At 43.8% G+C, this 22,971-nt stretch overlaps 1 protein-coding gene across 2 annotated transcripts in view; it reads left to right on the top strand.

Moving 5' to 3' along the window:
• The window catches only part of LOC101652203 (limbic system associated membrane protein), a 757,030-nt gene that overhangs the window by 725,787 nt on the left and 8,272 nt on the right, over positions 1-22,971 (top strand). Inside the window, exon 8 of one of the 2 annotated variants that reach the window (XM_045286168.1) lies at positions 18,207-18,239. The exons of the other annotated variant lie outside the window; for it this stretch is intronic. Within the exon in view, the coding sequence (XP_045142103.1) occupies positions 18,207-18,239 (33 nt within the window). The remainder of the gene's footprint in view (positions 1-18,206; positions 18,240-22,971) is intronic. 2 annotated transcript variants of the gene reach the window in all.

The following is a 22,971-nucleotide window of genomic DNA, read 5'->3' as shown; positions in this document are numbered from 1 at the left end:
CTCCTATCACTGCCACCTTTAAAACAAAACAAAACCCTCTGGAAGAGGTCTCACGTGTTTGCCTCCCATCTGATTATTTATCCCCCGTGAACAGCTTTCCATTCACTAACCCCGTGCGGCACGGGAAACGTCTGAGATTATCTTCTGAGCTCAGGCATCACGCTAGGGTTACACACAGCAGCTTGCAATTCAGTCGCTGCTCTTCTGTTGATAAAACACATCGCACGTGGCTGGGTTTGCATGCTTAATACAGCTGTCTGAAGCTCCCCCTGGAAACAAAATAAAACCCCTACACACACACAATTAAAGTTTTAAAAATTTAAGACCCAACCCACAAGTGAACCAGGCTTGCAGAAATCGGAAGTCCACCTGCCGCATTTCCTCCTGAAGGGACACAGATGGGGGTCTGAGAACATGAGGAGGTCCTTCAAGGTGGGGACCTTTGGAATCAGATTCCACTGGAATAGAAGCGCCCCTGGGGGGGAGGGATCGTGAACCTTCTCCATGCTAGGAAGATGGCTGGATAGTGCCTGCAGTACTTCCCTCCCTGCTGTCCCCCCTCCATGGGACATCATCCTCGGTTCCAAAGGATAAATGCCTCCTTTCCGTACCTGCGATAAGAGCAGTTTCACTTGGCCTACTAATGCGGTAGCTAACATCTATGGGGATTTTATCATTTGTTTTTACAACAACTCTAAGAAAATAATATACACCTTCTCCCACTTGTTTTAATTGTTGAAATGCAGTCAAATTCCAACCTACCTCTCCTGGCCCCAGACACACACATAAAGCTATAGTCCATTAAAAATAGCATATATATATATATATACACACACACACAAATAGAGAGCTGTCATGTGAATTTTAAATAGCATCTATTTTTTCTTAGAACATCTATGACACACCACTCTGCTATCTTAGTATTCCTACATTTTCACAAAGTCCCTTTTCAAACAGATTCAGCACACAGAGATGTGTGACCAAATCACTTGGAAATTCATATGAAAGCATTCATCTTTTCAAAATAAATAAATAACTCTGGCATTGGTACATCTAATTTCACACACTCATTCAGACTGATTTACATACACACCTCTATTAATCATGGATAATTACTAGCATTGTTCTCTGTAATTCAGTTATTCCAACTGTGAAATGGGAAAGAAATTATATTTTTTCATGCCTACAAGCTCAAAGTGGTGTTTAAATAATAGACTAAGAAGAAAGAACTTTAAGTTCTTATAAAGTGTACTGAATTTTAATACATTCATGTTCAGATACACATACAGTACCTCTTAAAATGTTTAATAGTACTGCTATAGAGGGGTGTGCTTAAATCACCTTGCATGAGTTTTAGCTTTATTATATGTTTCAGTACCATAGTGTGGGTTCTAAGGATGTCTGAAATGCCAATGCTACTAACAAATTTAAGTAAATACAGATGCATCGCCAAGTTAAATAGAAAGCATTAATGGTTATGTTTATAAATATAATACTACATTTAGGAGGAAGTGCAAAATCACACAGCTCACAATTACAGATGACATACAAGTTTGTATCCTGAGTGTGCATGGGCACACACATCCCTTTCAGTGAAAACCAAGCATGTGAATGATCACTGGACAGATTAATCTAAAATCATCAACTTAAGGAGCATACTCTACTTGCTGGTGCCAGAATTAAAGCATGTCCTAAAATGAGTGTCCTTGATTAAGTGCATCCCCTCCCATACTGGCTGGGACACAATGGTCGCGTTTCTGCTGATACAACTTTGGCATCCAGGTCAACACAAATTCGACAGAAAGATAATTGGCCCTGATTATGACACATGAAAATAATTAAGAGCCTCTAGCTAAACCTGAAACCATCATCCTCTCACTCCCTGTGAACACCAGTCTGATTTCCTCTTGATTTTTTGTAATTTTTACTGCTTGTGAAGTTGTTCCAATATCACAGTCAGAATCAGTGCTTCACCTGCCAATCCTAAGACGGACATGAATCATAATAGGTGTCTTTTTTTCCATTTGTATTTCTTACTCTCCCCAACCAGCCACTCTCTGTGTCCCTAACCGTTCTTTCTACCTCTCTGTTAATACATCTGAAATGTAGTGGTACCCTTATTTAAATGTCCAAGAATAACCTGAAAATGTGCTCCCTCAAAATTTACAGGTAGCTTCAAAGTTGGTGTTGCAAGGTGCCATTGAGTGGACTCGATTCTGGCTGATTCCCTGTGTGCAGAGAACAACTGCCCTATAGGGTTGTCAAGGCTGGGATCTTTCAGAAGGATCTCTGGTGATGCATTGGCTAAAACACTCACCAAAAGAGTAGTGGTTCGAACCCACCAGCTTCCCTGTGGAAGACAGCTATGTCCATTTGCTTCCATGAAACTTTACAGCCTCAGAAACCCTTTGGGGGTAATTATTCTCAGTCCTACTGAGTTGAAAGGACTCAGACTCGACTTCTTGACCTTGAGTTTGGTTTTTGAGGCCTTTTCCAAAGCCTATCTGCAGGCTTGCTTTCTAAGGCATGGCAGGGTGAGTTCAAACTCCAACCCATCACCTTGAAATTGAGCACTTAACCATGTGCATCACCCAGGAAGCCTTAACTTCAAGCTAAATGGCTAAGAACCACACATCCATTTAAAGGTAGGAACCTTGTTAGTATGGGGACTAATTAATGCCTTTTCCTATTTTCTTAGTCTAGATCTGCTTACTACCTTGCCCCCTTCACCCCCACCCCCCACCCCCAGCACCATGTCTTCCTGGTGATCTTCCTGTTCTGAGTCCTTGCTGCACTATTTAGATTTTAGAGCCAGCAGGGATTTGAAGATGAATTTTTTTTTTTATCCAAGCTTTCACTGAATTTTAATTTGATGGAAATATTTCTCTACGATGAGCTTTATGGCAAAAATATATATCTTTCCAAGTAACAATTACATTTGGGGATTAAGTTGAAGTAATTGACAGTCTTGTCTTTTTTAATTAAAAGGACTGGAACTGCATAAGAAGAGCTCATTGAGATTTTCAGAGGAAAATATTGAAATTCTGCCCCTAAGAGTGTGAAGCCCAGGCTCTTGAAAGGCATAAAATGCTAACCCAGGTCCCCCTTGTCCCCTCGCCGCAAAGGTTGCACTGTCAATTGTACCAATGCACCATGTGGCATGGGGGAATGGGCTGTTGCCAGGAGAATTGCTGGCGTGGCCAAGAAAGATGTTCTTTCTTTGGGAGCTTAGCTTTCAGTTCAGGGACTCTGAACAGGCTCCGGTCCTTTAAAGAAGGAGTACGGCTTTGGTTGAAAACCACATCAAAGTGCCTATCCTTCCTAGACTGTTTCCATCAGGACAGTGCATGCACAGCCCTCGAAAAGAGTAAAACTTCATTTTACTCTGCCCCTCAGCTTGCCTTTTTGCTTACAATCCCTGTTCCTGATATCTGTGTTGATTTTCTTTTTCTCGATTATTCCCACTATTTCCAACTTGCACTCCCTGCCTTAGAAACACACTTTCTCTTCAAACAAAGCCCAAGGGTGGGGCGGGGGGGCAGGGGGAGGGGGGGAGTTTTGATGAGACTAACATGCACTTCAAAACACTGGTTACCAACCACGCAAATGCCACAAAGCCATTCTGCCGTTTATCTGGAAGAAACTTCTTCTGAAGAGGCAAGATACAAATTAACCTTAGTAACAACTCCCTTCTCCAGTCACTCGATCGTGGTGATGCTCTTTCATCACGGCAAGTCCTTTGTAGGTATTAAATTAAACAAGCAGCTCTATGGTGGGGAAAAAAATCCACCTAGGTGCCCCTGCCTTACCTCTCCCCCTGTCTACTGCTGTGAATAAACACAGCGGCCAAGTAAGAACACAGCAAGGCATAATGAGTTTGGGATTCCAATTTAAGGTGTTCCTATGTACCCAGATGTATGCTGGGAGTAGGCACACCACTCACTAGGACACCATGGAGCATTGCCAGCTGATAGCCACAAATCGGGGCAGGGAGAGGCCTTAAAAGCCATTTGCCATGCATTCTCATTGGACCCTGGGGAGCCAAACATCATAGTTCACCACATCGTTTTGCTTATCGCGATGCCAGTCATACAAGAAGACTCTCCCCCCATCTCCATAACACATGGGTAACGTAACACCTAGATGTGACCACCTGCATAGTGTGCGCACTATAAATCATAGTGATCAGCCCGTGTACTTCTGCCTGCGCCCTACTCACAAGGGAGCGGGCTAACACAACCACCACCTTCCGTAGCTTGCAGCACCAGAAGGATGAATGATTTTTGTAACTGCCTAAGAATATTACTGGGAGAAACTGGCAGGCATCTGGGATTAGGAAGAAAGAATCGGGAGGAAATCACTGTGCCTTGGCCGAGTGTTCTCATCTGGTCTACCATCCCATGCATCTAGCAAGTATTCCCAGCCAGGTTCAATGCGAGAAAACTGTTGGGCCATTTTAAAATGGTTTCTCAATGGCACATGTAGATTTTGTCTGATTTGGAAGCAGGGGGAGCTTAGAGACTAGAAACGGCTTAAAAATATATAATAACCAAGTAATAGTAGCTCGTACCTCTCATATGGTATCACAAGCTAAAGAGTACCTCCGGGAGATTGTCTTCTTTTCCTCCCTGGAGTTTCAGGTCACAGGTAAGTTTATCGTGTAAAGATACTTAGTGTTGCAGGGCTGAGAAAGCCGGGGCTGACCTGACCCACTAGGCACCCGGCATTCCCTTGGGAGAGCCGCGTCTCTGTCCTAACTGGTGAACGGTGTGACTTCTTCCCTTTCTCCCGGAGAAGTTCCCATTTTCTTTTTCATACGATTTCCAAACATCAGGAGCACAGGGCAGCGCTTTCATTGTTGGATGTGCCGTGACAACTAGTTTGGGGTTGGGTTGGGTTTGTTTGGTAAGGCATAGCATTGCGATGGCAACGCTCACGCATGCCGGAAAGGAATCTCCTAGGTGAATACCTAACACCTGCCAGGCGAGGTCCTGGGTTTGACAGAACTGGCCTCTGCAGTGATGGAGCTGAGCCTACCAACCAGATGGTCCGAGTAGATGATAAATTAAACCATTGCCACAAAGAGTGACGGCTTCGTGCTAGGTAGGATTCCTGCGGGGAGTGGGGTGGGGTGGGGTGTGTGTGGTTGGGAGCACCGAGCACAGATACTGGAGCTCGCCGGGACTGGCCAGGAGTCCACGTGAAAGGGAGGAGGAGGAGGAGGCGGAGGAGGAGGAGGAGAGGACAGATCCCTCCAGCACGTGCAGATGTCCAGAGTTCAGAGAAGGCTAACTTGAAAGGGATCCGATATGACGTTTAATTGATGTTGAAAAATCGGATTTTAGCCATTTGCCCGAGTGAGTTTCTTACTTCTCTTCCTTGGGATCTGGCCCATTTTAAATACATAATGAAGATAAACCGGGGTCCGTGAAAGAGACTTGGCACCCCTGCCTCTTCTATCTGGAGGAAGAGAAGCAGCCCCTGCAGCTTAACTGTGTGCCTGTGCTAAGCACGCGACTCAGAGGGAGCTTTCTGGACAACACTGCAATAGCAAGCCCCTATCAAGGACACCATCTACCGAAAGTTTCCACCTCTCCGTTGGCAGATCAGAAGATCGATTTTTATGTTAACAGTAGGGGTGGTCATTTGGGAAGGGGTATTGTATTCCTTAGGGGGTGCAAATGGTTAAGCTCCATCGCTATCTTAGAGAATGGCCATTGCAGTTCACTCGGAGGCACCTCAGAGGAAAGGCGTGGTGATACATTTCCCCCCAAATCAGCCATTGAAAATGCTTCCGAGCTCCGTTCTACTCTGACACACATGTGGTTACCATGTTAGTCAGAATCAACTCAATGGCAACTGTCCTTTTTTTTTTAAGGGGGTGCCAATATGACCATAATGCAGAACATGACTATAAGGCTGTTTGGGGAGTCAGTAGGACAGCCGGAGTCACAGATAAGCCAGAATTGTTACTGAGGCATCCTGGCATTTTCAGTAATAAAGTATCTGGAGAGGGTCCAAAGCAGAGCCACCTGCCCAAGTTCTGCATTGTGGTGGGTAGTGCCATGGAAGTAGGGGCAAAGGGAACTCAAAGTATACCCACATTTCCTAATCCCTTATCTCCTTATTTCCAGGAGCTCGAAAACCCCAGGGAATCTCACATATTCACTTGTTATCTCTGAGTTCAGATTTTTCAAGCCACTTACCTCGTTCCGTGGCATTTGAATGTTTTTGATTTTGAAACAGGCAGGATGGATTAAAGACAGTCTTGCATCCCTTAGGATTTTGAATCCAAAAAATGGATGGTACAAACGCATCTGCAATTCACAATTTAGAGGTGGGAAATTGAAAGGGAGGAGTAAAACTAGGAAAATCTCGAGAGACCCCGCCTAATCGTTGCCTTGAATCCTTTTTAGCAAGTTAGATAAATGAAGGTACACGGGCTTTAAAAATCTACATAACCTATATGTTTTGAAACATAGGCAATACATTCTACTTTGAACCAACAACTAAATAGGTTTGGTGCTGAGAAATCATTTTGGTTTTTTGTTTTTTATTATTCGATCATTCTTTAATTCCAATAGAGCTCAAGGGGTCAGAATTGCATCCACGGGTGCCATGGGTATGTTCTAGATAGAAGGATGGGGACCCTTGTTTCTTCCTGAAGTCGGAAACTACCTGTACTTCACTGACTGCTGCTCCAAATACATGCACTTCTGGGATGTTTCTAATCGGATACATATTTTTAGGTGGAATAGCCCAGGGAAACCCCTTTATTAAACTGAGACCCTTGGGCATTCTCCAACACTTTAATTCATTGATTATTAAAAATTAAACCTCTCAGGCTGAATCAGAAGCCCTCGGGATTTGAGAGAGCTGATTTGGTACAATACACTTAATGAAGTCCTCTCTTTAGACTGAGAATGCTTAGTGAGACTGTATTGCTTATAACAGCCCACAGCACCACTGAGCACAACCCAGAGCAGTTAAAGTTACATCATGCACCTGTATGTATTCTGAAGGACAATTATCTAGTACATCAAACCTTGATCAGAAGGATCACATAAGTCCCTGTAATATGTATGTTATTGCATGGCCATTTCATGCTGTTAGAAATATGCTTAAGAAAACCAGGCTTCACCTTATTTTCCTCTTTGCTTACATGGTACCAGCAATTTTTTTTAAAATCAGTCAGCTCTTAATGTTTTTAACCCACTACCTCCTACCAAAAAGTGGCTATTTTTCAAAAGGGAAGGTGCCCCCAATAAAATTATTTTTTAAAATAAAATTAAAGGGGTGGGTATTTAATGCATTAACTTAATTTTAATTTCATAGATACTTTTCTGATATGCAGTCTCATCATGGGATAATTTGAAAACCTGTGAAATGATAAAGAAGAAAATACACCTTGATTTTTAAAAAATGTTTCAAAACCTTCAAGAAGATTGGAATAAAATTCCCCAGTATAATTCAGGGCATAAATGAAAAGCCAGCAATGAACATTAATTAGAAATCCTAGTAAGAGCAATGAGATCAGAAAAAGAAATAAACGACATCCAAACTTATCTCTATTCACAGATAATATGATCCTATAAGGAGACTTCAAAAACTTTATGGAGAAAATGGAAATAAAAGAATCCACAAGAAAAAAAATTACTGATACTAGAGGAAGCTATCAACATTGTAGGGTACCGATCAGTAAACAAATATCAAGGTGTTCCATAAACCAAAAATGAGAAATCTGAAAGGGACATTAGGTAAACAGTTCCATTTACAATCGCATCTAAGAAAATAAAATACCTAGGGATCAATATAATCAAGACATCAAGGCTTTATGCAATAAGTAACTACAAACATTGCTGAAAGAGAGTCAAGAAGATTTAAAGAAAAAGATGTTCTGTGTTCATGGATGGGACTTACATGGTTAGGATGTCCATGCGACCCAAAGTGATCTATACATTCGAAACAATCCTGATCAAAATTCCAAGTCTTTTTCACTGAAATGAGTGGGGTGGGTGGGCGGTGGCAATTCTAAACTTTAGATAGAATGACAAGGGGTCCCGAATAGCTAGCACAAATGTGCTAGGCTGGGCTGTCTAGAGAAACAAAACCAGTGATACTCGTCTATACACAAGAAAGAGCTTCCTATCAAGAAGTCCTTCCAAATCCAAAAGGTATCCCAACCCAGGCCAACTCAAGGCCACAAACCCGATTCTAGCCAGGGCCTCTTCAGACTCACGTCGCTTCAGGTGGATGGTTCAGAAAGGTGAAGTGGGATTCAGGAAGATCACAGGTCAGTGAGCGAAGAGTTGCGTGGACCCAAGATTATTGAAAATATGGCAGGGCACCAACAGCTCTCAGGACTGGGCAGCCACATGGGACCGACCCTGGAGGCAGGCAGAATCGCAACAAGCAGGATGATGGAGGAACAGAGAGAGCTTGTTCCCACAGCCCCAAGGAGGCATCATCAGGCTGTGACGTAATAGATAGGTGTGATTCCACCCCTCCACTTTCATACATCTTTACATTGACATAAAGTCCATTACCACAACAATGTTAAAAGAGAACAAAATGGAAGGACCCATGCTTCCTGGTTTGATTTATTTTTCTTCCTGGTTACAACCTTTTACACAGATACAGCAATGGAAACAGCTTGATACAAGTCCAGTAATAGACACAATGGCTTAAACCCACAGGCATGGTCATGCTTGACAAGGGGCTAAGTCTATCAGCAGGAGAAAGAAGAATCTTTTCAGTAGAAGGTGCTGGAAAAATTGAATTTCCACATGCCAGAATCCATACCTCACACCATACCAAATAAAATGGATTAAGGATGTGAATGTAAAAACCAAAAATAATGAAATTCTTAGCAGAACATGCAAGGGCAACAGTATCAGACCACCTTTCAACAATGACATAATAACCAAAGTGCAAACCGCAAAAAGTCAAATAACTGGGATTAATCTCAACAAAATTAAAATTTTTTGTCAGCAAAACACTTTACTAAAAAAAGGTGAAAAGATAAAGTTGTCAACTGGAGAAAATATCTTTAGAAACCACATATCCAGTAAGAACCTAATAGTCAGTATGTAAATATTGATTTCAAGAATTTACTCACATTTCAGGAACTTAACAAAAAGACAAATTGCTCAATCATAAAATGGACAAAGGACTGGAAGAGACATTTTACTAAAGCAGCTATCTGAACAGGCCACCAGACCCCCAGGGAAACAAATAGTTAGCATCAGTAGCCATCAGAGATATTCATATCAAAGTAACCATGAGATAAAATTTCACTCTCACTAGGCTGGTCAAGGTTAATAAAAGCAGAAGAAGAAAGAAAAGAACAAGTGTTGGGAAGAATGAGGGGAAACTGGAACTCTCGTTTATTGTCGGTAAAAATGCAAAATCATCCAGCTGTTGGGCAAACAGTGTGGTGGTTCTTCTAAGACTCAGAATGACTCTGATCCAGCAACTCCACACCTAGGGATAGACCCACAGACCCCAAAACAGACGTCAGAAAGAGACTTACGCCACAGTGTTCTTGCAGCACTGGTCACTAGAGCCAAAAGGTGAAAATGTAAAGGACCAAAATATGGTACGTAGATACAATAAAATACTACTCGGCCAATAGGAAAAGTGAAATCTTGCTCCAGTATGGATGGAGCTTGGAGACCTTATGCTGAGTGAAATAAGGCAATCACAAAAGGACAAATAGTATATGACTTCCCTTATACTGAAAAGGAAGGACAGGCCGGAAGTATAAAGACCAAAATGTATTACTGATCCCCACGGGAAGGTTGGAAAACAGCTATTTGTCCAACTGACCAAAGAGATCCATAGCTGTGCCCATTTCAAAGAAAAGTGACCCAAGAGAATGCCCACATTATAGAGCAGTGTCATTAATATCACACGCAAGTAAAATTTTGCTGAAATCATCCAACAACACTTGCAGTACTCCATTGATTGGGATAGCTAACAGCCACTTGCAAGGGCACATAAGAACCTTGGGGGGCAGTGAGCATATGTTAATGAAGGAGGAACAACATGGCAAAAAGAAAACTGAGGATAGTTGGCCGACTCAGAATTGTATCCACGTCACTAAACTGTGCGTGTAGAAACGGTCTGGTTGGTGTGTGCTGTGCTGGGCATATCCTCAATAAAACAAACCAGATTTAGAGGAGAAGAAAGACCATACATAATCCCCCTCCATGGCCTGAAAGAGCTGCCAGCAGACTATATAGCATGTTGAAGTTAAAACAGCCAAAATGGCCTCTCTTGTCCACATTCTCCGAGGCCGGGCGTGTTTCAGTGGTTGTGTTTTCTGATCCCAGCAGAGGCAGACCAGGGAGCCGCTCTCCTGCATGGGGCTGGTTTCTGTATAGAGCAGGGGCTCTCCCCCGGCTCTGGGAGTTCCTGGGTCAGCTCCCCAGAGGCATCCCTCGTGTCACCTCAAGAATTTCCAGTAAGAGCCCCATTTCAGATGTGGGTGCTTTTACATTTTCTCTCTTCAAGCGCATTAATATTTCTTTTTCCCTTTAGCTCTCTCTCCATGACCTTTTATCTATTTCTTTGCGTGGATTCTATACAATGGAGAGCATGTGGTTGGCCCACCGAGTGATGGAAATTAAAAAAATGAGGCTCACATAGTTAATTCACAAGCTATGAAAAGAAATTATGAGTTATGAAGTGAAATTGGATTGGGTTTATTCATTTATTCAGTGAATAGCATATGTTGCAATATAGTGGTTGGTCCCTTATGTCCTTGACTTACTCCTAAATAGCCTCAAATCTCTGAGATATGTTCCTGGTCTTCACCAACTATAAGAGCTAAAGCCCTCAGAGGTATTTGAGAGGAAAGAATGGGGTTCTCTTTTGACCCATCCATTCTCTTGGAGAATACAGCTTCCCAGATGGCTGACATGCAAGGACTTCTCCGTTAGAGAATACTAATGTTACCTTAATAGTTAGGACAATGGTCTACCTATAGACTGGAGGGAAAATGGAAGGTTACGTATATTTCTACTGTTTGGGGCTCTGTTTTGGGGTTAATTGTTATTATACCCCAAACCAGACCTGGAGTGATAACTGTGATCCTCAGAACAGGTTACTTGAGAAATATTAGGGATTTAGCCTTCATACACTGTGAATATTGTGCATGGGAGAAAAATCAAAAGCTGCAACAATCAAGAAAGGAACAAGAATTAACTTTTTCTGTGGCAAAAGAAAAATAGGTGTATGTATATACTTTAGTTTAAGCCGAGTTTTTCAGCACATTTTTTTATGCAGTTTTAGTGGTAAAATTAGGTGCCTCGGCTGATATTTGGGTCAACTTATACTCGAGTGAATACGGTAATCATATTACTAACAAGTAGAAACTGCTAATCTTGAAAGTCTCAGAGTAAAGTGGAAAAACCGGTAAGAAAGAAGTAAGTACCTTCAAAGTGTGGCTTGGAAAATTGAATTAATAAAGACATCTCTCCTTTAAGCCACTACTTCGAGCGATACTAAAAGTTTATTTTTCAAAACCTTGGCAAAAAAAATCATAATTAAAATTAATAAATCGGTGAATGGAAAACATAAATTCCCATGGAGGCACATTGCAAATGTGATGCCTCAGGTCCTCAGGGCCAGTGCTTCAGGAGGAGGTAGCATGTCAAATCTTCCCCTTCATTTCTTTTATTAAATTTCTGAATGATTATAGTCCCATCCCTCTCGCAACAGTTCCAGATGACTGGAGGATAAAATATTTGTTGAATGTGGACCTTCCTGCTCATTCAAATATATACTCTTGCCAACTGCAGCCCATTAAAACATAAAAGCCTCTAAGTCCTTCTAATGAATGTTCTTCTCAAAACTGTTGGTATATCAGAAGACTAACTTCCTAACAAGAGTTAGTTTACACACAACGGTGTGAATGACCTTTCTTTGTGCAAATGAGCTTCTGGCAGGTTCAACAATTAGGCTTCTGCTTTCCAGTAAATACTCTGGAAGTAGAACGACTGTCCAACAACAAGCCCCCAGACCCAACATCTCCGACTGCATGGATGGCTGAGAGACAAGTTGTCGATCCTTGAGTCAGAATAGAAAATCAATTCTTCTCATTAGAGATTTGCAGTGTCCCCATCTCCTCTCTCAGATGGAATTCAAAGAAGGTAAAATGCCAACATGTTTCATAAGCAGAGATATGATATTAGGCAAGAAGTGTTTCTGAACTATAATCTTTATAGGCACGTTAGCGTGAATTTCAGAAGACACAGAGAATGAATCATACCACTTAATATGAGATGAATTATAATCTTCTGAGCTTTGGGGCAAAAGGTCAAGCTTGAGTTTTTATTTCCTAATGTTTAAAAACTTTCTATTACTCCTTGTGATAGTTAAGGTTATATGTCAACTAAATAGGTTTTGATTCTTAGAGGTTTAACAATGGGCTTACTGATCGTCCACAATGTAGTGTAATCATCCTCCATTGTGTCAGCTCATGTGGTCAGCCAATCAGCTGAACAGTCCATCGAAAGCCAATCATTTTCCTTGGGGATGTGGCCTGCATCCAATAGACACAAATTTCCTGATAAAGCTTGCCTTTTCAATCATGTGTTTGACTCCTTATCCTCTCTGTTAGACCGGGTTGACTAGAGAGAAGAATTCATTGACACTCATATATGTGTAAGACAGAGCTTTATATCAAAAATCAATTATATATTGAGAAAACATCCCAGCCCAGTCCAGATACAGTAGCTAAGTCCAGTATTAGCCCATATGTCCAATACTAGTCCATAAATTTCTCTTTAGACTCATGCAGCCATGCAATGATACCAAATGAAGGAAGATCACTGGCCGGTGGGTGGAAAGTCTTATGTATCCACTGGTGGTGGACACATCTCCAGGGCACTGACAGCCATCAGCGTGGCCCATCTGGTGTCAGAAAGAAGGTGAAACACAGAGAGAAAGAGAGAGAGAGAGAGAGCACGTGAGAGAGAGCCCCACCTCTTCTGATGACAGAAAGATCCCAGAATCCTCATGAGAAGGCCACGCCCACAAGCAGGGATCAATCAGGCTGTGACCTGATTGACAGGCTACACTCCACCCCCTTCATTCTTTTATCAAGTTGACATGAAATTCTGTAATTACCACATCCTCTAACCTCCAGTTCTTGGGGCATAAACCAGCAACCTACCTCCTGACCTACAGATTTAGGGATTTGTCAGTTCCGTAAACTCCTCCCTGCCAATATAACTAGCCAATTTTGGGGTTCTTCAGCCCCTGCCCCCATGAGTCAGAAGAAGCCTCCATCCTGATGTCTGACCCATGACTTTAGGACTTAACAGCTTCTACAAGCATATGAGTCAGCTCCTTGAAATAAATCCCTCCCTATTTGTTTCTTTCTATACATTTCACTAGTTTCACTCCTGTAAGGAACACACCCTAATGCAGTCAACAAAGAGATTTTAAATGTAGCAAACTAGTATCTAAGATATCTTTTAACTTGAAATATTAAACAGTGTTTTAAAACAAAATTTTTCTTTAAATAAATTTCTCCCCAGAAAATGTTCTATCTGCCAGGAGTAGAAGAAAGATGAAAGGACTCCCTTGCTCCCTAAATCCCATCAAATAAATATGTATGTCTGATAATAATCCTGCCTCTGAATGAAGGCATTGCCCTTCCAAAAAAAAAAGGGGGTTGGGGGAAGACAACCGTCCGAAGGAAGTTTCTAAAGTACACATCGATTGATGAATTCATTCACTCTTTTGCTTATGTATTCATTCAGATGTTCATTCAAACAGCAAATTTGCTGGGCACTTGCTCTGAGCCAGAGAACTAGAAAGCTTCAGGGTACCAGATCGAACAAGAACTCCCACTGTTTACGCCAGTGAGAGAGTTGGAATCAGCCCTTGGCTCCAGGCTGCGTGTAAAGAATCTGAAAGTCAGAAATCAAAGGCAGGTGGCAGAAAAACCTCGCTGCCCTTGAGTCGATGCTGACTCGCAGCACAAATAAATGTGCTGAGATGCTCGCCGGTTCTAGTGTCACCATCTCTCTCCATTGGCTGCTTGTGCCCCTTCACGAGGAGCTGAGGTCTAGACGTATGACACCAATTCTTTCGGAGCACAGAGAGAACCTGCCAACTAGACTCCCCAAATGGTGTGTCCATCATGTTGTTGAAATCAGCTATCTTCTGCGGGTAGTCTTTGCACCTGCTTGCCTGTTAAGTATATTTGCTGAAGCAAGATAGACGTGTGGGGAGAAAAGTCCTTGAAAGAGATGCAAACCATAGGTATGTTCTATCCTGGTATTGTTCAATAGGCCCCTGGTAGGTTCTATAGGCTCCTGGTAGTTCTAGGACTCTCCACAGGAATCGTATCTGAGACGAAAGAGTCCTATTCAAAAATTTAGATCACCTTGGCACTAGAAAAACAGAATAATTTTCCATTGCTAAGAACAAAAAGTAGTATATATTTTTTCTGTAATAAAAAGCAATGATCCCTTCAAGAAAAGTGGCATTTTTGTCCCTGTTCTGCCACCTCAAGGAGGTGGGACAGGGTCTGTTTTCCCAACTATTGCCACCCAGTGGACTCTAGTTATTTCTTCAGCTAGTAGGCACATGTCTTAAATTGACCACAAGATGGCAGCAAATAACCAAGTTTTCCCCAAAAAGGAGGTTAAGGGTTTGCAATACACTCAAAATGTCTTGCTTCGCAATAAAGAATGCTCTCTTACAACAGAAAACGAGGAATAGAAAACAATTGTTCAAATAAGAACCCCATTCTTGTTTCCTAAAGACAAATGGAATTCCAAGACTAGAAATGTGTTTCACAAACTAGTTGATATGATTCAGACTAAGCAAATCAAAGCAACCCACCGTCAATGCCGTGGAGCTGAGTCCTGTAGGAGGTTAGAACTGTCCCCTAGGGTTTAGGAGATAGCAAATCTTCCTGGAGCAGACAGCCTCTTCTCCCCGCTCAGAGTATCTGGTGAATTCCAACTGCTGCCTTTGTAATGAGCAGCCCAATGAAGAATTGACTAATTTCTGGAGCTTCTACAGAATAAGAAAACTTACTCCCACCCTCTAAGTTAAACACCACCCCCTCTCCACGCCCCAACCTCACCACCATCAAGTTGATGCCCACCCACTCACAGGACAGGGTTTAACCAACCCTATGAGTTGCCAAGGCTGGAACTGTTTATGGGAGGGGAAAGCCCTATCTTTCTCCCTCACAGTGGCTGGTGGTTTCAAACTGCCAACCTGGCTGATGGCAGCCAACATGTTAACCACCCAAGGGTCCTTCAGAGCAAGGACAGCTACCTAAAATTCAACTTGTGATCTAGTTTGTTTTATGTTTCAAGCAGATGTTATGTTTTTATATGTCCCCAACCCACCCCTTACCGAAGTTCTGCTAATTCTTTCTTTTAATGAACTCTTCCTAGTGGGGAAGTTTCATCCATAAGAGATTCCTAGTCTAGCCTCTAACCTAAGTCTGGGCCAGGGACTGGGTCACCTAGGCACATTGCTCTTGTGTTCCTGACCAAAATGCTGCCCAATCCGTGGCTTGCCTATCACTTAGTTCCTCTGGAAGGCAACTTGTGAATTGTAAGGAATGATAAACCAGTGGGCTGGACTTAGCACAAGGGCAGAGCTAGATGCTTTCTGGCCTGTACCAGATTGCCCCAATGCCCCTTTGATACCCCTAGAGTGCCAGCCAAGGGCCTGTTATGAAAATGCCAGAAGGGTCCTGGGGACCGATGGAGAGGGTTCTGATGGGGGCAATCGGGAGCCCCGAGTTCTGCCTCGCACTGTCTGTATGACCTTGAGCCATTCATTAGCCTTTCTTGGCTTCCTATTACCGTGAGCACATTCTCTAAGGTGCCTTTTCAACACGTATGAAGGAAAGCTTTTTAGGTCAAAGGAGAGGTTTCAGAGCAGGTATGAGAAGGCACTCTGTTGAATTACAGTGGACATGTGCGTCTTCGGATGCTGAGGCACACAGAGAAGCATACAGCAGGCAGTGGGCCGTTGTTCCTACTTTGATGGAATTGGAACCAGGGCTTCACTTCAGAACACAGAGTGCCATGGCTTGTGGCAGCTACAAACACTGGAGACTAAGCCTTGCTCCTTTCTTTGTTACAGACTTCTAGTTTGTTACATTGTCAACGAGGAACATTTGGGTAGTCGTTGACTGGTTCTCACAAGACAAGTATTCAGGTGGCCTTGTCCCCCCGCTCCTTCTCTGAAGTTCATGGGGAGGTCCACTCGTAGTCTTTACAAAAGAATGTTCAGGCTGGGCGCCTTGCCTTGATCTGACTACTTTAGGAGAACTGTACTTACAGGCAGACACAGCTTTCTTTTAAGAACAGCCTGGTTGGAATAAGGTTTGCTAAAGCTGAATTGTAGTCGAGCATTCCTGATGCCCTGTGTATGCCCAGGGAGTGGCATGTGGCTGGGTGGTGACTGCTTCTGACTGACTTGGGATCGAAAGCATGGTGAGGCAGAGGATTCACTTATGCTGACCCACAAAAACTCTGCAAAACTGGGTTTGAAGGTCTGCCCTCCTTGTGCTAACTCAGAAGACAGAGAGAGAGAGTTAGAGTTTAGCTACACAGGTCTCCTGGAGTTTAAATTTAGAAGGAAGCTTGGAGTCTGTTTCTTTTTCTCATTGGTCAGTGATTTTGAACCCTGAGTTTGGGCCGCTGTGTATTCCAGGGGTTCGGTTTGTCCCTGAATGGGCGATGTCTGTAAACAATGATAGACAACGGCTGACTCCCTGGGACTCAGTCAAGTGGGAAATCCAAGGATTAATGAATAGATACAATGTTTAAATCAGAGCAATATCTTTGAAATTAAAACTGAGATGAGTGCTATAAAGGAGAGTGATCATAAAAATGGAAAACAAAAAACCCTTAATTATCTCAAGGAGCCCAAGGAAAATATCCCTGAGGAAGGAACCACTGAATTCTATGGAATGAATGAGATTCCAGCTACAGAAACCACTGGAGCCTTTGCCCCCTGATGGTTTGAGAGAACATCCATCCCCGGAATGAGAAATCACAGAGTGCTGGTGGGCCGGAAGGTGGGGGTGGTGGGCAGTGTGGGGGCTGCAGAAGTGTGGGGAAATGGGTGGCACACGGTGGAGGGGCCAAGGAATCCCTAGTGAGGATGTTGGTATCTTGCCTCAGAGCCTGAAGGAAGCATCGACAAGTTCCAAGCAGGACAGTGAGGTGACAAGCTGTTCAAAAGGCTCACTCTCTGGCTGAACTTGACCTTTCAGAAACACAAGACTATGTCCTGATCTTCCCTGAAAAGAAAACCTGAACCCCACAGGCCTAGTGTGCCCACCTGTTCAACCCACCTTGAGTCTAACCTGGCAATCCCTGTAGAAATCTTAGGTTAATGCCAAAGAATGAGGAACGCTGAGATTTACTTGAGAAGGACACTTGAAAGGATGCAACCATGCTTTCTGGAGATACTCCCAGACTCATCTACACATTCAGCAAATCGATCATGAGCATCCACTGCACACCAGGCTCTGCTGCGCACACCAGAGGTAGACTGGCCGACAGGGAACACCTAGCTGACGCCCTTGGGGAGCACGCATGCTAATGGATGAGAGGAACCACGTATTAGGCAATACATTAACAGGAAGTATGATCGTAAAAGAGGTTACAGAAATAGAAAGATAAACAGGGCACACTCGCTTTGATAAGATGGCCTGAGCTAGTGATATTACAGCAGAGATCTGAATGCACTGGCCCTGCAATGAAACAACAGTCCAAAGTGTTGACATTGGAATGAACTTGGCCTGTTCAAAGAAGAGTAAAGGGGGTCAATTGTTTGGGCTGAAGTCACTCAAGGGCAAAGTGTTGGGAACCGCACACATTCTGGGGTGCCACAAAATTGGAGTCGGGAATGTTTTTCAATGTCACACTCAGGGTCCCCGTCTTCATGTACACATATAATATGTAACATAAGCTATTTGCAGTTGCAAATCTTTTGTGGGGGGCCCACTTCTAGTTACACAGCCTTTGTTTCCACCAAACGGCCTCTTCCTGGCTGCCTTCCTTGGCCTCTAACAGGACTGACCCTCCTGCACTGTCCTCTCCTGCCCTTTCCTTCACCTGGCAGCGGAGAGTACCAGATTACCTTGATGTTTATGCTCAAGGGGTAACACATTCTTTGTTTTTGGTTTGCTAAATGTTTCTTTTTTTTAGAGCTTGGCACCACCGTACACTTCAAGCAAAAAGGTATGCTTTTGCTTTCTGATTAACTTCTTATGTTTAAAAGTAAGATTTCATAGCAACATGGTGGAGTTTTGTCTATTGGAGTTGATTTCATTTCAATCATTTTCACGAATTGTTCCCATGATATTTGTCACTGATTTCTCCTCAAGGTGTGAACTTACTCATAGAAAGTTACTAGTCCGACCCATAACTTCTACGGTGCTTTTGACAGATTGTTCACTTTTAAATGTCTGGAACTGAGAAAATCATTTCCTTCCCTTGGTTCTTTTAATCCTAAGTGTCCAAGGTTAATTCTTAAATAGATGCATTTTGCAAATGCTCACTGCCCAATGAATGGTCTCTCTCAAAAGCCCTGTTGACTCTTCAAGGGATGGAATGAAAGCCAAAGGAAATGGTAAAGGCAGGACCTCGTGAAAAGATTCCCTTGAGCAGTTGGATTTCTTCCTGCCTCATGCTCCTCCCAGAACCCCACTTGCCACAGTAAAGTCAGGCCGTTGGTCTCCCAGGCACGGCCTGTTTGTCCTTCCAAACTGCTCCACATCCCTTCATCATCTATGCACTGAGACTTCGCCCAGACCCTCTCCTGTAGACGGGGCACGTCCCCGGGTCAGTGTTCAATACCTTGACATTCATGGGAACTCGGAACAATTCTGCGGTACCTTACTTACAAGTCCAATCGACTATGTTCTCTAACAGTGTGGTATCCCAGACCAGAGTCACAGAGACACTGTATGGCCAGTCACCCTTCTCGTTAAGGCAGTGGTTCTCAACCTGTGGGTTGTGACCCGTTTGGGGGTGCCGAACAACCCTTTCCCAGGGGTCACTTGATTCATAACAGTAGCAAAATGACAGTTATAAAGTAGCAACGAAAATAATGTTATGGTTGGGGGGGTCACCACAACATGAGGAACTGTGATAAAGAGTCACGGCTTTAGGAAGGTTGAGAATCACTGCCCCCAGGCCTTGTGACCACGCAAGTGGACAGATAATGGTCTCATTGGGCGTCTTCTTCATCTAGTGCCTCAAAGAAATGGACAGCCCCAAGATCACTCTCCAGAGTGGAAACCTATTCTTGCAGGACTCCAGTCTTGTCAGTGACCAACAGCCACAGACACTGCGGGTCCTTTGTTGCTCGCTCCCAAGGCCTGACCGATACCTTACTCAGGATCAGCTTTCGCAGGTCCTTACAGGAGGTGTCAGGGCGAAAAGCCAGTCCTATGTGCGCAGGGTGGGTATCAAACGGAATTCCTAGCACTACTCGCTGCCATCAAGTCAACTCCAACTCACAGAGAGCCTGCAAGCCAGGGTAGAACTGCCGCTGTGGGGCTCTGAGACTCTTTATGGGAACAGGAAGAAGTCTCCTCTTCCAGGTGTAGCTGGAAGTTTCGAACTGCTGACCTTGCAGTTAGCAACTGCAATGAGTAACCACTACGTCACCAGGGCTCCTGTCATCCAGGCAAAGCAGGCATAAACTACTCTCCTCTTCAGCACCTCTTCTCTCCCCAATTCCCTAATGTCATTTGAAGCAAAAGTGGCTGCTGTCACGCCCTGGAACACCTGGCACCTCGACACTTCCATACAGAGTGAGAAAGAGGGCGGCCGCTTCTCTAACACCAATGGCCATCAGAAGTTCTTACTATCACCCAGAAAACATATAACCATTGAGCTGTGATTTCACTATCTTTCACGTCAAAATATGTTATCCTGCTTTGATGCGAGCACGATCATTTCAACTTCACCGTGCCAATCGTTCGGCCTCACTAAAATCTCACTTCACAGGCGCGGGGTGGAGGGCATAAGGCATAAAGGTTTGTGCAGGAAGCGTCTGAAGGTAATTCGAAAGCTGGTTACTTAAAGCCCACCTACGGCTGACTGCTCGGCTCTGTGGACAGTGACGGCTCCCTGTTAGAATGTTTTCTTAGAGACCTGAGTCCTCCACGCGCCTGGGCAGAAGATGCTGCACTGACTGAAAGTGCACGGCAGGGGGCGCCAAAGTCAGTGTTAGGAAGCTTCCCTTCAAAGATGGCTTCCTAGAAAACCTAAGTGTCTCAGCCTGCATGTTGGATCATGTGCAAAGAAATACGCAGAACCTTCTAAAGACCGTTCTTTCCTTTGCTTGACCATTTTCAATGTTTGTTTTCTATGTTGTTTTAGTTTGGGTTTTTATTTTCACTCCCTCAGTCAACTCTTGCTGATTCTAAAAATAATGAAAACTTACTCTCTGGCTTGCCTTCACTGTGTGTAAGCCTGCATTATTGACAAGAATAAAATTACAGTTCGCCCGGAATCATTCCTGACTGGGAGGAATGCCCTAGGATCCCTGAGGGCACGATAACAGTCACTGTGCTGAGATCTAGGCGCCCTGGAAGTGTAGTGCGTTACTCCTGGGGCTGCTCGCCTCAAGGTCAGCAGTTCAAGACTACTAGGTGCTTGCTCCACAGGAGAAAGATGAAGTTTTCTGCCTGTAGAGAGATGGAGTCTCAGAAACCCACGAAGCCGTTCTACCCTGTCCTGTAGGGTCACTATGTGCTGGCATCGACCAGATGGCACGGACTTGCGTGGAGGAGTTGAATAAATCTAGTCCCATATTCAGGCGAGGAGTCCCAAGTCCTCAGAAGAAGCAATAGAATCGTGCCCGACGAATTTACATGGCCTGAGCAGCATGCTCTCTAGGACAGGTGTTTGAAAAACCATCTAGACCTTTCTTTGCATTTTTACTGAGCGACAAATTAACTGGCTCCAGATCCTGCCGCAGATTGGTGGTGGAGAGACGTGCCTCTCAATTTCAGGATGGTTTACTAATTTTGCCCTTTATCACAAAGCTCCTTTTATAAACCATGCCACGGTTTCCCTTACCAACATAAGACTGGTGGGGTAGTTTGACGCCAGGCTCACAATCTTGCCACAACTGTTTTCTGATCCTTCAGGCCAAACATGAAAAGCCTCGCCCCAATGCCTTTGGTTCAGACTGGTATCCATGCCTTGCTGGAATCCACATTTCTCTATTCAATGAGGATGGCATCGTTTTCTGAATGCTTGCTAGATAACACGCATACATGTGTGCGCACATATGCATATACACATACAGAATGTGGCTAAATACCAAGATTGATTTGTGTCTGTTATATGAAAAACATGTAGCAAAATTTTTGAATTGTGGTTCTATTTGCCTATCTATTTTTAAGGCTAATTTATGTTTGCAGACTCTTGCTTTCATTATATCTGTCAGGATATGAAAGCACTTGCTGAGCCTGGCCATCTGGTGTGGGAAATAAGATTTATCATTTGCATTTCCACAAATAAGCAGAAATTTCATAACTATGAACTAAAACATAATTAATGATTTTGCTGATTATTCTTCTCTGAAATAGCCATTAACTGAAGTAGTCTTCTATGCAGTCATATATATCTATAATTGCATGCACACTTGTGATGATTCCCCAACTATCACCCATTTACCCTTGCATTTTTTCAAGCCTATTTATTTACTCTTGAAGCCAATTATGAAAAGAGCAAGCAATATAAGCACATTAAACAGCTATATGAGAGCACTTAATAAATAGTAATTGATAGAAACGAAGATATCTTTAACAGATGTACAAAATGTAGTAAATATATATAACAATGCTCCTATTAAGGGTAAAATCAAAGATAATTAACGCAGGCCTACTGAGATTTCTTATGTATGACATAGAATGGCATGTGTGCAAGTAACAGCGAATGTAGGACCGCCCGAGAGGCGCACCCAGTTAGAGGGGCTGCTAACTACCGGCGACCCATAACAACACTGCGCAGGGCTATCTATTCTTAAAGAGCAGATAGTCTCATCTTTCCCCAACAGAGCTGTTAGTGGGTTTGAACCATTGGCCTTGTGGTTACCAGTCCAACACTCACCAGACAGCCGCAGCAGGGCTCCTAACAAGTGACGTGTCGGAGAAGAACTCTCCAATTGCACCTATAATTTCTGTCCCAATCCTCTGTCTTAATACACCTTCCTCTCTATCCAACGCTGTCAAATGTGCAGCCATGTCCCAAAATTATGTCCACGTTGGGGGAGCCGAGGTGGCAAAAGGCACCATCTGCTCCTCCAGGTTGAGCGAAGCAAGTTCAATCCCAGGTCTCCTGTTCAGACCTCCCTCTTAAACTCCCACGGCCCCAGTTGTGGTTTGCTTGTTGTCTCTGTCATGTCAAATGAGGACTTTGAAGACCATGTTCCCCTGTTGTCTCCTAAGACTCTGTTTCCCTGCTAAGATGCCAAACCCAACCACTGCCCTTACAACTCCTAGTGAGGCTGGAGGAAAGAGCAGGCCTGCCCTACAGGGTTTCCCAGGCTCTAATCCTTACAGAAGCAGGCCCCCTCGTCTGTCCCCTGTGGAGGGGCTGTGAGCGCCAACTGCAAACCTTGATGGTTAGCACCCAGCACTCAACCTCTGAGCTAGCAGGGCTCCTTGCTGAGGTGCAACCCAGCCATGCAGGTAACTTTGACCCCGTTCCTCTCCCTGCTGACCAATAATGGTGGTGACCACTCCGCTGGGAGACGCGGAGGTCGTGGGTCTGCTGGGTGTTTTACGGGTGGAGATGGTGGGATGAATCGGTCCGAGGAGACAGTGTCCGGCTGTGGAAGCCCCTCCTGACTGCTGGAGTCTTCCTGCGTGCAGGCCTCCAGGAGCTGCTCCGGGGCCAACAGGGCCCGAGGTCCTTGAGCCAGAAGAGATGTCCGTGATACACACACAGT

Source organism: Echinops telfairi, unplaced genomic scaffold (genome assembly GCF_000313985.2).
Source record: "Echinops telfairi isolate 266 unplaced genomic scaffold, ASM31398v2 ScPeMD7_6;HRSCAF=24_0, whole genome shotgun sequence".
Lineage (NCBI taxonomy): Eukaryota > Metazoa > Chordata > Mammalia > Afrosoricida > Tenrecidae > Echinops > Echinops telfairi.
Note: the sequence above shows the minus strand (reverse complement) of the source record. Positions and strands in the feature narration are given on the sequence as shown.